Source organism: Cavenderia fasciculata (genome assembly GCF_000203815.1).
Source record: "Cavenderia fasciculata unplaced genomic scaffold Scf_EUAJFUG02HR96I-5, whole genome shotgun sequence".
Lineage (NCBI taxonomy): Eukaryota > Evosea > Eumycetozoa > Acytosteliales > Cavenderiaceae > Cavenderia > Cavenderia fasciculata.
In genome coordinates, this window is record NW_004457624.1 from 1,321,036 (window position 1) to 1,335,395 (window position 14,360).

The window sequence follows — 14,360 nt, forward strand, 5'->3', positions numbered from 1 at the left end:
CAATATCGGCGATGCAGCAGCCCTCTGTAGATACCTACCTCCTCCTACTAGTAGTGGGGGTGTGTATCCAAAACCCAAAAATTAATATAAATCTATTTTTTTTTATCGAACAATCCAAAGAGGAAGGATAGGTATAAAGGAATAGAGGTGTAGATCGACGATGATAATGATGATGATATATATATTGCAAACTACTTGCTTGATATTATTCTATTGTTAAAGAAGTACACTTTACCTTGTTTACTTGACAGCGTTGTTGTCAGGTGTGAAGAAAGGCAAGTGGAAAAAAAGGGGTAAACAAACGATACTCTATTCTGTTGTGGTGATTGTTGGTAACTGGGTTTTGGTTCTATTGCGAAACAAAAGAGATTTTTTACTTCTATCTTGATTCTTTCTAGTTTTGTATATATATCTTATAAGTGTATATATTGTATATGTAGTATGTATTAGGGTGTTGTATATTATTAAAGAAAGAAAGAAGTGTGGATGGGAGAATAAAAAAAAAAAAAAGATAAGATACAAGGAACAAATAAATAAATAAAATTGAAGAGAGATAAGATAGACAGACAAACAACAAAGTTTTAAAATAAAAATAGTTAAAAAAAAGATGGTCAAGTGTTTCACGATCAATCAATTGAATTCAGCCCTGTCCATACATAGATAACCCATCACTCAACGATGAACAGAACAAATCATCCATCAAGATATGTTGCCTTAAAAGTCTCAGTGCTCAAAAAGGAATTTAGCCGTGTTTGGCAAATCCCAAGCAAGATTTTTTTTTTCGAGCACTTTTGATTGATGCGTCAATGGTGGCCATCGAGCTCAAAAAAATATGGGCGGTTTTAATCTATTATTATTAATTTGTGTGTGTGGCTATTATTGCTTGCTTGTTGTTATTGTTGTTTATTTTGTTGTTGTTGATGAACCTCTTCGATGGCTTTGTACCAAGCAGGTTTATCCTTTTCTTCATAGTCATAGTGGACGAGGATTTCCTCGCCTTTGGCAATTGGTTTGATACTGGTGACACATTTAATGTCTCCGAAACGTGGATGGTAGCATGTCTTGTAGACAGTGTTGTGTTGGAAGCTGTGGTTGGCCTTGTGTCCCAACGAGGCACAGTACTGCGTGGTGAGGGAGTGGCTGGGTGGAATATCGATATACGTCTCTTTGTCCAAAAACATAGTGTTGGAGTTGAACGACCAGTCACGTTCATCGGCAATCTTGGGGTCGATACGAAGCCCATTGTAAAAAGAGACGAGTCGGTTGGCTGGAATATCACGTTTGGCAAATAACCCTTCATTCGAGTTGGGTATAGTGGATGGTGCGACAAACACATAGTGTTGTTCGTATGGATCGGCTTGGAGGGGATCGGAAGAGATTAAAGTGTCGGTAGCCTCATCTCTCTTGATTTCAACCACATCGTCGTCTATTGGTGGCACTCCTTTCGGTGCTATAGCACGACCACTTACAAAATCACCGTCTTTCCATTTACCCTTGATTGAGAATCTGTGGTCTGGATAATAGTATGTACACTGTCCATCCATCTGACTACTCTTCCAAATACCATGTATCTTTCCACCGTCTACCAAGTATATGATACCCGGTCCATTTCTCTCACCATTTTTATATTGTCCTTCAAAAGTAACCTCTCCAGTCATAACACTATATTCTCTACATTCTCCATGCATTTCCCAATCTACTGATGTTCCCTCTAGAAATCATAAATAAATAAATTGATAAGTTAGTTTCCAACATAATATATATATATATATATATATCACATGTTATATACTATATAGTATATGTATACATACCAATTCTAGTATCATCAATGGTTACTTTACATCTACCAACCAATTGATTTCTTTTCCAAATTCCTTCATATTTACAACCATCTGCCATTGTCAACACACCATGACCTTCCTTTTGTCCCTTTTTATTGTATGATCCTTCATAGACATCTTGTTTTTCTTCCTCCTCTTCTTCTTGACCACTACCATCCATATCTTCATCAAATGATTCATCATCACCTTCATCATCATATTCAATATCACTACCATCTTGTTCTTGTTGTAATTGACTCTTTAGTTGATTCTTTCGTTCCATTTTCTGTTCTTGTTTGAGTCTGACTTCACGTCTCTTTAGTTTCTCTATTTTTCTTTCCTTTTTTGTCTTTTTAGGTGCCTTTGGAACCACAGGCACTACTGCCTTCTTCTTGTATTTGTTGTTCTTATCGTTCTTTCTCTTTGTCATCTTTATCTGTACGTAAACCAAAACTAACTTTGGAATGAAACGAACAAAACGAATGATTTGAAAGGGTGCTTTTGCATGATGTTAATCAAAAGTATTTTTTTTTAAATCAAACTTGTCCCAATGGACATTATCGCAACAGCTTCTATATATTTTAATGTTCATTTATTTAATAAAAGAAGAAGGGTAGAGAGAAGAGTAGAGTAGAGAGTTATAGTATAATATAGTATCATATAGGTTCTTCATGAGTGGAATATTTAGTTTCTTTTCAAATAGAAAGAAAAAAGAAGAGGATGAAGTAAATGCAAATTCAAATACACAAAGCAATAATACATTGAATGCATCTTCATCCTCTGTCTCTTCTGGTGGTTCATCATCTCCATCGGGATCATTTGCTGCAATCTCTGCAATAGATAATCAACCTCCTCTAAATGAGATTCAAATACTATCGGCTCATTCAGAGGCTGTAAAGACTTTATTAAAGATTGATGACGATAGGTATGTTGTGTTATATGTTGTTGTCTATTTATATATATATATATATTCCATTCAAGATGATGACATAATCAATATTAACATATAGATATCTATATACTATTTGTAGATTGGCATCAGCAGGTGATGATTGTTTCATATATATTTGGTCAATTGAAACAGGACAGGTGATACGACAACTTAGAGGACACAGTAATAGAGTTACATGTCTATTGTATTATAATAATGATATATTGGTATCAGGTTCAATGGATAGAACTATTAGAGTAAGTTTCATATGATCATTCATAGTTGAAACACAACGTTCTTTTATATATATTAACACTATCAATCTATTTAAATGTATAGATGTGGGATTTATCAACAAATAATGTAATGATTGATCCAGTTACAAAAATGACCTATATAGAACCATTTAAATTGATTCCAAAGACACATAATGAATCTGTAAAGGTATGTTTTGTATATATGATGAAACTGGATAATGGATAGATATATTTGACAAGTATGATAATTAATTAATTAATTATTTATTTATTTATTTGTAGTTTCTTGAAAAAATACCAAATGGATTCTGTTCAGCTTCAAATGACGATGTTTTATTATTATGGAAAGAGAATGGTGATTTTGAAAGATCAATAACAAGAATTCAAAATGATTGTATGTTAAAAATAATAGTATTTTAATTATAATATTTATTTATTTCAATCTATTTTTAGATATAAATGGTATATTATGTGTAAATAATAATTATATTTTAACTGCTGGATCGACAATTCCATATTTGGTAGCATACAAATTGGATGAAGTCAATGTTCCAGCTAAAACGCTGAGTGGACCGGTTGGATGTGTCAATTGTTTGATGAACATCTCTGACAAGTATTTTGTCACTGGGAGTCGACCAAGCGAGGAGGCCCCACAGACACCTGGTGGCAATTCATCGACAGTATCTCCTCCAGTCCAACCTCCACAACCACCAACCACACCGGCTGCCGCTGCAGCCAATTCAAAAACTTCACCTAAAAAGAAAACAGACCCTGATAAAACAATCATCATTTGGAATGCTTCTGATTTTTCGATTGCTGCATCGGTCTCTACGGAACGTCCCATCAGCTATCTCTACAAAATAACAGAAAACTTTTTATTGGCCACCATCTATAAAGGTTTTGGTATTTACGATTTAAATGGAACATTGGTTTTAGAGTATCTTCCAGAGGATCCAGATTCTACAACTGAAATTAATGGTGCAATTTCTTTATATGACAAGTGTGTAAAAAACCAAAAAAAAGAATATTGGAGTGTCTATTAATAACATTGTTGTTCTTTTTTTTTATATAGTACAAGATTAATATCATGGGCAGATGTAAGATTATCAGTTTGGTGTTGGAATTTAAAGGATATTGAATTATCATTACAACAACAAAACAAAAAGAGAACAGTTGTAAAACCGATAATGATTGGAGAGATGAGAGGACATACTGATTATATGAACTGTCTAACTGTATTGGACGATCATTCAATTGCGACTGGAAGTTCAGACAAACAAATTATCCTTTGGAAGGATGGTAAATATCAATCTTCGATTAGAAATCATTTGGCTGGTGTCTCACTATTTGAATTATATAATCCTTCACCTTTGTTGTCTCATTCAACCACTGAAGAATATATCTATACCGATGATGATAGATTCGATATTTAAATATGAAAGAAAGAAGAATAAAACTTGTGTGGGTGGATCAACAAGTAGCTACAACAAAAAAGATCCGAATATTCTGTATAATAATAATACTAGTAGAAATGGTTGGTTAATTTATTCATTCATTTCAAGTAGTAGTAGGTAAAATTTGAAAAGAAAATATATTGTCTGAAGCACTTTCCAAAGGCGAAAGACATAACGCGGCATCCACAATGGTAAGGTAGGATGAATGTAGGATATTAAACAAACGGTAGCCAGATTCACAGGCCATTATTTTAAATAGATTGGCGGGGATAGAGTAACCATAACTACCACCAGTGATATCAACTGCTCTAAATGGCACGAAATTGATAACTCCATTATGAACGGAAAGACTGTGCTTTTCACCATGTTTGATCAAGACATTATTTGTAATGGTTGGAATAATCTGAAATGTCTTGCTTGACAATTCAGCCTCTTTTTGGAGACTTGCCACTTTATGAATGACACCATTCTTTGAGTGATGTTCTCGATCGGCTACCAGAGAAAGAGTAGAGTCTAGCAAGAAAATGGAAATATTCTTGTGGTACAACATATACTTTTCACTTTTGAATTTTAATTTGTGATCCAAAGTGGTCAGCCGATCAGTGAGATAGGATCTTCGTTGTTTCTCCAAATGTTCATTCTCTATTCTTTCTTTTTCCAATTTTTGGTTACGCTCTTCTAGTTTAGTAACATGTACTTTTATGTCTGCCATCTCTGTTTCAACCTCTTTCATTTTCAAATCAGATTCTTCTTTTAATACTAGTACTTGTTTTAATTGGTTTTGATGATTTTCTTCTATTTTTTTGATCTTATTTTCCAAATGTACTATTTTATGAATATTATTATTTGGTGATTCATTTTGATTATTATTATTATTATGTTGTTGCTGTTGTTGTTGTTGTTGTTGTTGTTGTTGTTGTTGTTGTTGTTGTTGTTGTTGTGGGAGTTGTTGTTGCTGTTGCTGTTGTTGTTGTTGTTGGTGTTGTTGTATTTTAATATTTTTATAATGTTTTTCCAATTCATTGAGTTTTATCGTGACTGCTTTATACATTGAATATAGTTCGGTTATACTATCTTCATAATTTTTGTTTGTTAATATTTGGTTTTGCGCGGGATTAAAAGATTGTTGTGAGGATGATAAAAAGTTGGAACCTGCTCCTCCCATTCCATTTGCCATAAAACTTGGAAAGTGATTAGATATTTTATCATTATTATTATTATTATTATTATTAGTATTATTATTATTGTTAATTGGAGGTGGAGGCGTATATTGACTAATCATCTTTGCAATTTTAAATTCCATAATTTCCAACAATTGTTTTGATATTTCAATATGATTTGAATTACCATTATTATTATTTTGATTATTTTGATTATTATTATTATTATATTCTTTAATGGTACCTTTTATACGTTTAATTGTTTCTTTAATTTTAGCCAACTCCCTTTTAAACTCTTCCGTGTCACCAACATTTTTTTGTAATTTTGATTGTACATCGTCCACTTTTAATTGAAATGATGCCCCAATTTGTTGTTGTTGTAATTGTTGTTGAGATGATAGTTGTTGTATTTGTTGTTGTTGTTGTAGTTGTTGTTGTTGAAGTTGTTGTTGTAACATTAGATATTGATGGTTTTGTTGAAACAATGAATTTGGATCGACAATGGGTGGTGACTGACAAATCATTGGATTTTGGTATTGTTGTTGTTGTGGATGTTGTGGGGATGGAAGGTATAATTGGTTATTACTATTGTTTTGTTGTGGTTGATGTTGGTGTAGTCCATCATAATATTGTGATTGAAAGTGTAGTTTTGGACTATTAAAACTATTTTGTTGTTGTTGTTGTTGTTGTTGTTGTTGTTGATTATTATTATTGTTAATATTATTAGTGTTATTAATATTATCAAAATGTCCTCCACCTCCACCTTTATCATTTGATTTTTTCTTTGTTTTTTTGATTGGTTTAGGTGAATTGTTAATACTAGTACTTGTGCTTGTACTTGTGCTCGTAGTTTGGTTTAGTTTTTTGATTGGTGGTGTTGAGTATCCATTGGTCAAAGGTGTGGAAGTAGACGACGATGACGGTCTTTGATCGAGGTTGCAATCATCGCTGTCACTGTCACTGTCACCACTCGAAGGGTATCGATGATCGTCATCACAATCTTCATCGATATCGCTTTGATTAAAAGGTGATTCGGGTCTTTCAAATGACGATGTTTTATTTCTGCTGATGCTCCCAGCAGAGCTGTTGTTTATTGTCATGTTACTGTTGGCCATTCGATTCTTCTTGCTGGCCATTTCACTGCTACTACTATCGCTGCTGCTTGATGATGATGATGATGAAGATGAAGCTGAAGATGTTGATGTTCTTGTTATAAATATATTTCCTTCTACTCCTTCTCTATGACCGTCGTCATATACATCTCTTTCAATTTGGTTTATTTTGTTTTCCAATTGTTCTATTCTATCACTGTCGTTGTTGTTAAAGTATGACAACAAATAATTAATCATAATAACATGGAATATTATATTATAGCATATACTATCATACACAACCACATTTAACACAACATATTCAAGGCCATTTAGATTTTGATCGAACCCAATAATCTTTGAGAGTTGATTTTTTTTGTGGGTTGAACACACACCCCTTTATTCAATTATCGACACTGTTTGGTGAGGGTTGATAGAGATAATCTAATACTTTTTCAAACTCTATCGAGGACAAAACGTCACAAGAGCACCCAACATTGCAGAGAAAAGTCAAAAAGATGCAGCAAGTGTATCGAAAAAGGAACTGTTGATGATGAGCACGGGTCTTCTTCATGTCATGATCATCGTCACGATCGCCATCGGCATCGGATGCTTGTTGTTTTTGATGTTCAACCTCGTGGAAACCTTCATTGCCCATTATTTCTTTCTTTCGACGGTTGCAAATCAGTCTTCGTTGATGGTCACGCTCTTTCCAGCTAATCGAGTCGACTCCTTGACGAATGAGGGACAGGTGTTTCTTTTTGGCAACCTTTCGTCGCTCATCTCTTGTTTCCTGTAGTTCTTCGTAGCACTGTTGATTCAGCTCGAGTGGTGGCAAGACACTGTTGATAGCCTTGAGCCAATTGTCTCGAGTAGCGTCGTCCTCGTAAAAGAGGTAGTATGCTATTTCTTCGGTTGGTATCGAGTCTCTAAAATCATCGCCTCTCATGAGATCGGTTGCACTTGTACGAGACGGGTCGACATGTATTTCTAGTCCACTCTTTCTTTCAACCTGTCCTAGACATAGATCTTCGAGTGGCACTTCCGATCTCTTTCTAGGTTTGCTGGCGCCAGTTGTTTGCTGTGGATGAGCAACCATCAACTTTGGAGTTCCAATCTCTACAGGTTTCACAAAACAATAGGAACCTAGATGAATCGATCCAAACCAATTCCACTTTAAAACACCATCTTTTAGTTCCAAATCTCGTTCATTGTACATTTCTTGTCCAAAGAATGATAAATCACGTGCCAACTTTGTGACTTTTGCTTCCATCCTAACCATACTTGGTTCAATTCCTAATCTTGGATATAATTCTATTTCCTTCAAGGTGGTTGACTTTTCTTCTTCTTCTTTATCTTTTTCAGTTAACTCTTGATCCTGCACACCCATACTATTTTCCTCTTCAAAGTCAGGGGAAACACAATTTTTGTCAGGGAATAAAATTGGTTCAGGTGAATCAGGCGCTACAGTCTCTTCACCTTGATTTTCTTCAGACTCTTCAAGTTTGCCATGACCTCCTACTGTATATCTTGGAATAAAAGGTAGATCTTGAATCTTTCCAAATGGACCTACAAAATCTATATATTTAGAGTATTTAATGATTCTTGTACCTGATAAAAGCTAGGATTAAATATATATTTCCATTTTCTAATCTCATCCATCCTCTTTTTATCTTACCATCAGATAGGACCAATGTTTTAGGTTCTTTTATACTTGAATCTCTATTTAAACTATTCTTTTCTTTTAACTTGTAAAATTGTTCCAACATTTTTAATTGAAAAAAAAAGAGATTAATAACAAAAAAAAGTAAGTTCAATATTAATAGTAATTGTAGTGTGTTTAAATCAATAAAAAAAAAATATATAGCAATTTTAAAATGGAATTGTGAAATGGTAATTTTAATAATAGTTCAAAAGTAGGTAGGTGGGTGGTATGACACCGACAGATAGGTTTATATTTCATTGGCGAGATTATAGTCATCTGGGTTATGTGAAATGAGTGATTCTCTGCCTTGTTGTTCATGTTGGCTGTATCTAGATCCTCCTCCACCTTGTTGTTGATTTGGATTGTAGTATCCAGCTGATGGTTTAGATGACTTTGACTTTTTGAGGCCACTCCAAAAGACAAAGACAAGATACAAGACGTAACACCATACCAAAACAACAGATAGTGCAGAGAATACGTATCCAGACTTTGGTCCCCACTCGGCTGAAACACTCGTAGTGCCAAAGGGTTTTATAGTGGTGGTGATGTTTTGGTGTCCAGAAAAGCTATTGCAGATATGTGTAGCTTCTTCATCTACCTTGGTATCACCACAAATAACCTTGTTGATACGGGTAAAGTTGAAACAAGCAGCTGCCACGAAAATAAACAAAAGGGCTTGGATTCCATAACGAGACCAAATGGAAATCTTTCTGGCCAATTGATAGAAATTGGTTGCCATGTTTGATTTCTTGACAACAACCTTGGCTGAAATGATGAAAAAGCTAGCAAGTGTCTTGGGTGGCGATTGAAATGAATGTTAAATTGAGAGTGAGTTAAATTAATTAAAAATAACACGATCGTGTAGTGGTGAAGTTTCAAAACATAACATACCAATAAAAAGCAAAAGACAGTGAGGCCATGACTTCCGTGGACCTTGCTTGCTATCTCTGAGTCCAAATCTTGGTTGCTATTTTGCAAAAGGATATTGAGGCAACCTGTCGAACTTGTACACAGTCGAATGTAGTACCTAGTATTTAATAGTAATTAAAAAAAAAAAGGGGGGGGATGGTATTAATGTACTATCACTTTGTACCCATTATCTTTGTCATCGTCATGATATTCATACCATGGTGCAGAAAGTGATACAATCAAAAATATTGACAAGAAAGAGAGGTACACATAGTGAATAATCTCTTTCAAACTACATAATCTGCTTTTCATTTTTAAAACTCTTTTGTATTTGTTTGTTTGGTGCTATCTAGATTTATATCTTTTTAAAAAAGATTCTTAAAACTCAAAGACAATGAGGCAAGAACCGAGTACTCCTCCCCATGGTCATTTTTTTTTATTGATTTTTTAATTTTAAAAAAATGATTGACAGCAAAGCAAAAGGACAAGCTGCTCGTCAACCAAGTATGTATTTATTATTATTATTTTGATCATTCATCGTATTCGTCTTGGTGGTCAGAAATGAGTGACTCTTGCCCAACTTTGGAATATCCAGAGGATGATGATGAAGAAGAAGGGTAACGAGACGACGACGACGAAGAAATACTACTATCATCATTGTTTCTGTTACGCCACCATGAAAAGACGAGATAACCAAAGAAACCAGTTGATAAAACAGTTGAAATGGTTGAAAATACAAATCCTGCACTAGGACCCCAACTATAGTATTCTGTAATGGCATCTGAAATGATAGTTTGTTTGCCACGGAAATTATCACAAATGTAGGTTTCCTTTGGGTCTTCATCACCGTCGGCACAATATAATTTGTTGATTGAAGTAAAGTTAAAGCAAGAAGCAGATATTACAATAACCAATAAAAGGTGGAGAGCAAGGAAGATGTAGGTTGAAACCTTTTTCAACAGTTTGTATATATCCTCTTTCTTTAACTTTTTTAAAATTGCCTTTACTAAAAGAATTGCCAATATAACAAATACCTATAGAATAGAATAGATCAGTAAGAGGTAACCAGTTCAAAAACAAAAAGTAGAGGACAAACTTACCAATAATAGAGCAAAGATTGTTAATCCTAGAGAAGCTTTAAATTTGTTGGTGATCTTTGGATCGAGGTTGCCTCTTTCTGGGTTTTGCCAAGTTGATACGCAAACGGTAGGGGCTGTGCCTTCAGTAATACACTTTGAAATCTCATACCTTTTAAAGGATAGATAATATTAGTTATTTGGGTTATTCTTTCAACTCATGAGTTTTTATAAATAGTTTACATACCATGGTGATTTAATAGAGACAATTAATGAAATCATCAAAATTGCATTGAAAATTGAATGAATTACATCTCTCTTTGTACAAGTTCTATCATCCATTTTCTCTCTCTATTATCTCTCTCTCTCTCTCTCTTCTTTGTGATGATAAATAAATAAATAGGACGATAGTTTGTTCTGATTAGCCTCCCCGTAAGCAACAAAAGAGGATCCCTTCACGAATAACTTTCGGTGATTTTTAAATAGTTGGTTGAAAATGGCTTTTTAGATCCGAAAACAGATCGACGGTTGGCACGTGGTAGTGTTTTTGATACCAGACCTGATCGTACCACCAAAATACATTAGGTAAACTATAGTATTTATTATTTATCGTGATTGTTTTCTTGTGTTTGTTATTTGTGTTACTAATAATAAAAGGTATACCTTTTTGAAAATCTATTTGTTTGGATTCTATTACTATTGTTGTATCTCTAAGACGTACAAGTAGAAATAAAATATAAAAAGTAGATTGATTGAGATTGAATTTAATTGTCCACTCACTAGAGTGGATTGGTGAAGCCTAATTAGGTTGTTGATCTTTTGTTGCCAAGTTCTGATTGTCGGTTTGTAGTAACTATGAATAAAAAGACCTATAAGGAGGGACCGCGATAAACACAACACTTGGGTTGCTAGGTGGGGAGTCTTACTATTGAGTGGAAGAGAGAGAGAGAGAGAGTTAGATATATATCAAAAAGTGAGAATATATCTCCAATAATAAATAGATACTTACAAAAAAGGTTGTAATCTTTTTCCAACCAACTAGTATAGATTTGTTATTCCACAAATCATATGAATATTGTAGTGTTTGGTGATGATGATGGTGGGCTATCCAACAATCTGTCTAGATTACATCTATAGTATTTGCTTTAAAATGAACTCAAAAGCCCGATTGTTATTCTCTTATTAATAACTATGTAGATAGGGGATGATTTAATTTATTCTGTATCGTCTCCAACATCGTTTGTTTCTCTGAGTCTCTTTTTAAGTAATCTAGTAGATTGACCATTGTCTTCTTGTTGTTGTTGGTCTTGTCTTGCTCGTTGCTGTTGAGGATTTGGGAGAAGAGCTGAATGTCGGTTGTTGTTCTGATGATCTGGTAATGAGATCAGATCGGGAATAAAGGTATTATTGTTGCCACTGTTGTTGGCTTCAATTTCCTTTGTTTGATCAATAAAACACATTGAAGAAGGAGATGCTGTTCCAATTCCAATGTTGATATTGTGTGTTGGAGGTGCAGGTATTGATTGATGTGGTGGTGGAAGGATGGGTGAAGATACTCCTGGCACGTTTGATAGGAACGAAGTGGGAATAAGAGCAGATGTCGATGATGACAAGGAAGGGTTGGAGTTGTTGTTAGAGTTGTTATTATTATTGTTGATGTTGTTGTTCTGTAGGTTTTGTTGTTGAGATGATGGCAGAGGATTGTTGAGATATGGTGGTGTAGGGTAGATAGCGATTGATGACATGGATTGTGGTGGAGAATTAAACATCTGTTGATACTCTCCTCCATTACTCATGTATTGTGGTTGGTATAAATACGAGATTGGTTGCTGTTGGTGTTGTTGCTGTTGTTGTTGCTGTTGGTGTTGTTGTTGTTGTGCCATGGAACGATGATGATGATGATTATGGTGGTTATGATGATTGTGGTGGATGTGATTATGGTTGTGGTGAGGAGGTGGTGGTGGCAATTGGTGATGTGATTGATGCATCATGTTTTCATAACTACCGTCTGGATATCCAACACCAACTTCTTTTTGCAATGGAGCTGCGTTCATATCGTATGCAGACTTTGTTTCTCTTGGTTGGATGTTGGGCTTTTCATAGTAGATTCTAATGGAAAATCTAAGCTTTTCCCATAGAGTAACCTTAATGTCGGTAGAAGATTCCTTCATGAGAAAACCTTCAAAATCATCTTCGGTTCCCCATCTATCATCCCATTCATCTTCTTGTTCTTCTTGTTGATTTTCATATTGATTGTTGTTATTATTGTTGAAGAGTTGTTGTTGTTGTGGTTGAGATTGTTGTTGTTGTAATGGTTGTTGTTGTTGGAACAACATCATAGGTTGTGGTGAAGGTAACTGGGAATTGTAAGAACCTTGTCCTACATAGATGTTATTAATATTGATATGATTATTTCCGATATAGGTTGACTTGAATGAAGACATTTGATTGCTATTGTTATTATTATTATTGTTATTATTGGATAGATATGGGTCTTGGTAACCTTGTTGTTGCTGTTGGTCTTGTTGTGATAAATAGTTGACAATTGGTGTCATTGGTAGAAAAGACTTGAGGTTGGGTGAAAATTCATTTGATCTTTGTTCGTTGGGTGTGGATGTGTTTGATTGCTTGGACATTGACAATGGACTTGGAATGCCCGAAGAATATGGATACTGGATGTAATTGGTAGTTGAAATTGAATTCATATGACTATTGTTGTTTGATTGTGGAGGAGAAAGAAATGAATGAGCAGATGGTAACAAATTATTATTATTGTTGATATTATTATTATTATTTATGTTTCCATTATTATTGTTTCCATTATTATTGATGTTTCCATTATTATTATTTCCATTATTATTGTTATTATTATTATTGGTAGAAGTAGTTGAAGTAGAAGTAGATAAATCAATATTATTATTATTAGTCAAAGTAGTTCTTCTTATAGATAATATTTCATTTTCCATTGCAGCATTGTGATTAATGACTAGAGATTGATATTTGGCATGAGAAATGTCAACAGGTTCTTCATCTTTTTTGTATTTGGCTTCAGACTTTGCTGTATTCTCTGGATAATCGTATTCACGCATCAGCTTTCTGATTGGTAGGTGTTCTGAAGTGACCAACGAGAGAATGGAATAGGAAACATTGGATGCAATCTTTGTAATTCTTTCTGGATCCCTGTCATCCATTTCATGAGGTGGGAATTTGATTGGGAATCTTCTAATCATCCCATTTCGTTTAAAGTGTCCTTTTCCTGCTATTGTTCTCTTCCATTTCTTTGAAGAATCTGGTGGATCTTGAAATGAAAGAACAACATGAGCATGATGACCTAAATATAAAATAAAATATAAAAAAGAAATATTAATAATTGGATGTGTTTCCTTCCTCCTTCTCCTTCTCTCTCTCGTTTATTTACCTTTATTAGTATGATAAGATGTCATTTCATTTACCTCATCGTCAAAGGCATATATATCAATGACAGATTCATTGTTTCGAACAAATTGGAATACTCTTGGGAGGTATCCTGATGCAAGATATAATGAAATGATCTTGATCAATCGAATGGACTCCAATACCCCAAGTTGCTCCAACAATGGCAAGTATGAAGGTGGTATGGTCGACTTTTTAGATGATATTTTTCTTGTTCTATTAGATAGTTAGTCTGGTCCCTTTGATCTAAAGAGAACAATACCAACTAACTGAGAGTATGAAAGTGGTTGAAAAAGGATGAATGGTAGGTGAGTGAAAGTAACCTATAAAGTTGAAGTAATGATAAATAGGTTAATTAGCAAATTGTGTGATCCATCAAAATCAATTGGCATATCTATAGTAGTCAAGAGAGAAACTATCAAGACAAAGAGATGACGACAAAAGAGAGAGTCTTTAAATCGTTGTTGACTTTTTTTGTTGTTTGTTGGATGATGTGAATATAGGTTGAGATGAGATGAGATG

The 14,360-nt window shown here is 34.2% G+C and overlaps 7 protein-coding genes across 7 annotated transcripts; 1 reads left to right on the top strand and 6 right to left on the bottom strand.

Annotated features, from left to right (window-relative positions):
* Positions 1–893: 893 nt before the first annotated feature.
* Positions 894–2,253, bottom strand: DFA_11520 (histone-lysine N-methyltransferase; the record flags this gene model as incomplete). Its single annotated transcript, XM_004350416.1, has 2 exons — positions 894–1,711; positions 1,815–2,253. The coding sequence occupies 2 exons, from the start codon at positions 2,251–2,253 to the stop codon at positions 894–896; spliced, it is 1,257 nt and encodes a 418-aa protein (XP_004350467.1).
* Positions 2,254–2,494: 241 nt separating this feature from the next.
* Positions 2,495–4,444, top strand: DFA_11521 (uncharacterized protein; the record flags this gene model as incomplete). The annotated part of the gene is made up of 6 exons (XM_004350417.1): positions 2,495–2,748; positions 2,855–3,011; positions 3,094–3,198; positions 3,294–3,405; positions 3,465–4,011; positions 4,084–4,444. The coding sequence occupies 6 exons, from the start codon at positions 2,495–2,497 to the stop codon at positions 4,442–4,444; spliced, it is 1,536 nt and encodes a 511-aa protein (XP_004350468.1).
* Positions 4,445–4,568: 124 nt separating this feature from the next.
* DFA_11522 (protein kinase 4) lies at positions 4,569–6,974 on the bottom strand (the record flags this gene model as incomplete). The annotated part of the gene is made up of 1 exon (XM_004350418.1): positions 4,569–6,974. One exon carries the CDS (start codon positions 6,972–6,974, stop codon positions 4,569–4,571), a length of 2,406 nt encoding a protein of 801 aa, XP_004350469.1.
* Positions 6,975–7,119: 145 nt separating this feature from the next.
* DFA_11523 (uncharacterized protein) lies at positions 7,120–8,485 on the bottom strand (the record flags this gene model as incomplete). Its single annotated transcript, XM_004350419.1, has 2 exons — positions 7,120–8,285; positions 8,395–8,485. The coding sequence occupies 2 exons, from the start codon at positions 8,483–8,485 to the stop codon at positions 7,120–7,122; spliced, it is 1,257 nt and encodes a 418-aa protein (XP_004350470.1).
* Positions 8,486–8,668: 183 nt separating this feature from the next.
* Positions 8,669–9,642, bottom strand: DFA_11524 (uncharacterized protein; the record flags this gene model as incomplete). Its single annotated transcript, XM_004350420.1, has 3 exons — positions 8,669–9,181; positions 9,313–9,448; positions 9,548–9,642. The coding sequence occupies 3 exons, from the start codon at positions 9,640–9,642 to the stop codon at positions 8,669–8,671; spliced, it is 744 nt and encodes a 247-aa protein (XP_004350471.1).
* A 218-nt stretch (positions 9,643–9,860) lies between these two features.
* On the bottom strand, positions 9,861–10,748 carry DFA_11525 (uncharacterized protein; the record flags this gene model as incomplete). The annotated part of the gene is made up of 3 exons (XM_004350421.1): positions 9,861–10,364; positions 10,431–10,578; positions 10,654–10,748. The coding sequence occupies 3 exons, from the start codon at positions 10,746–10,748 to the stop codon at positions 9,861–9,863; spliced, it is 747 nt and encodes a 248-aa protein (XP_004350472.1).
* An 872-nt stretch (positions 10,749–11,620) lies between these two features.
* On the bottom strand, positions 11,621–13,849 carry DFA_11526 (uncharacterized protein; the record flags this gene model as incomplete). Its single annotated transcript, XM_004350422.1, has 2 exons — positions 11,621–13,737; positions 13,825–13,849. The coding sequence occupies 2 exons, from the start codon at positions 13,847–13,849 to the stop codon at positions 11,621–11,623; spliced, it is 2,142 nt and encodes a 713-aa protein (XP_004350473.1).
* Between the last annotated feature and the right edge of the window lie 511 nt (positions 13,850–14,360).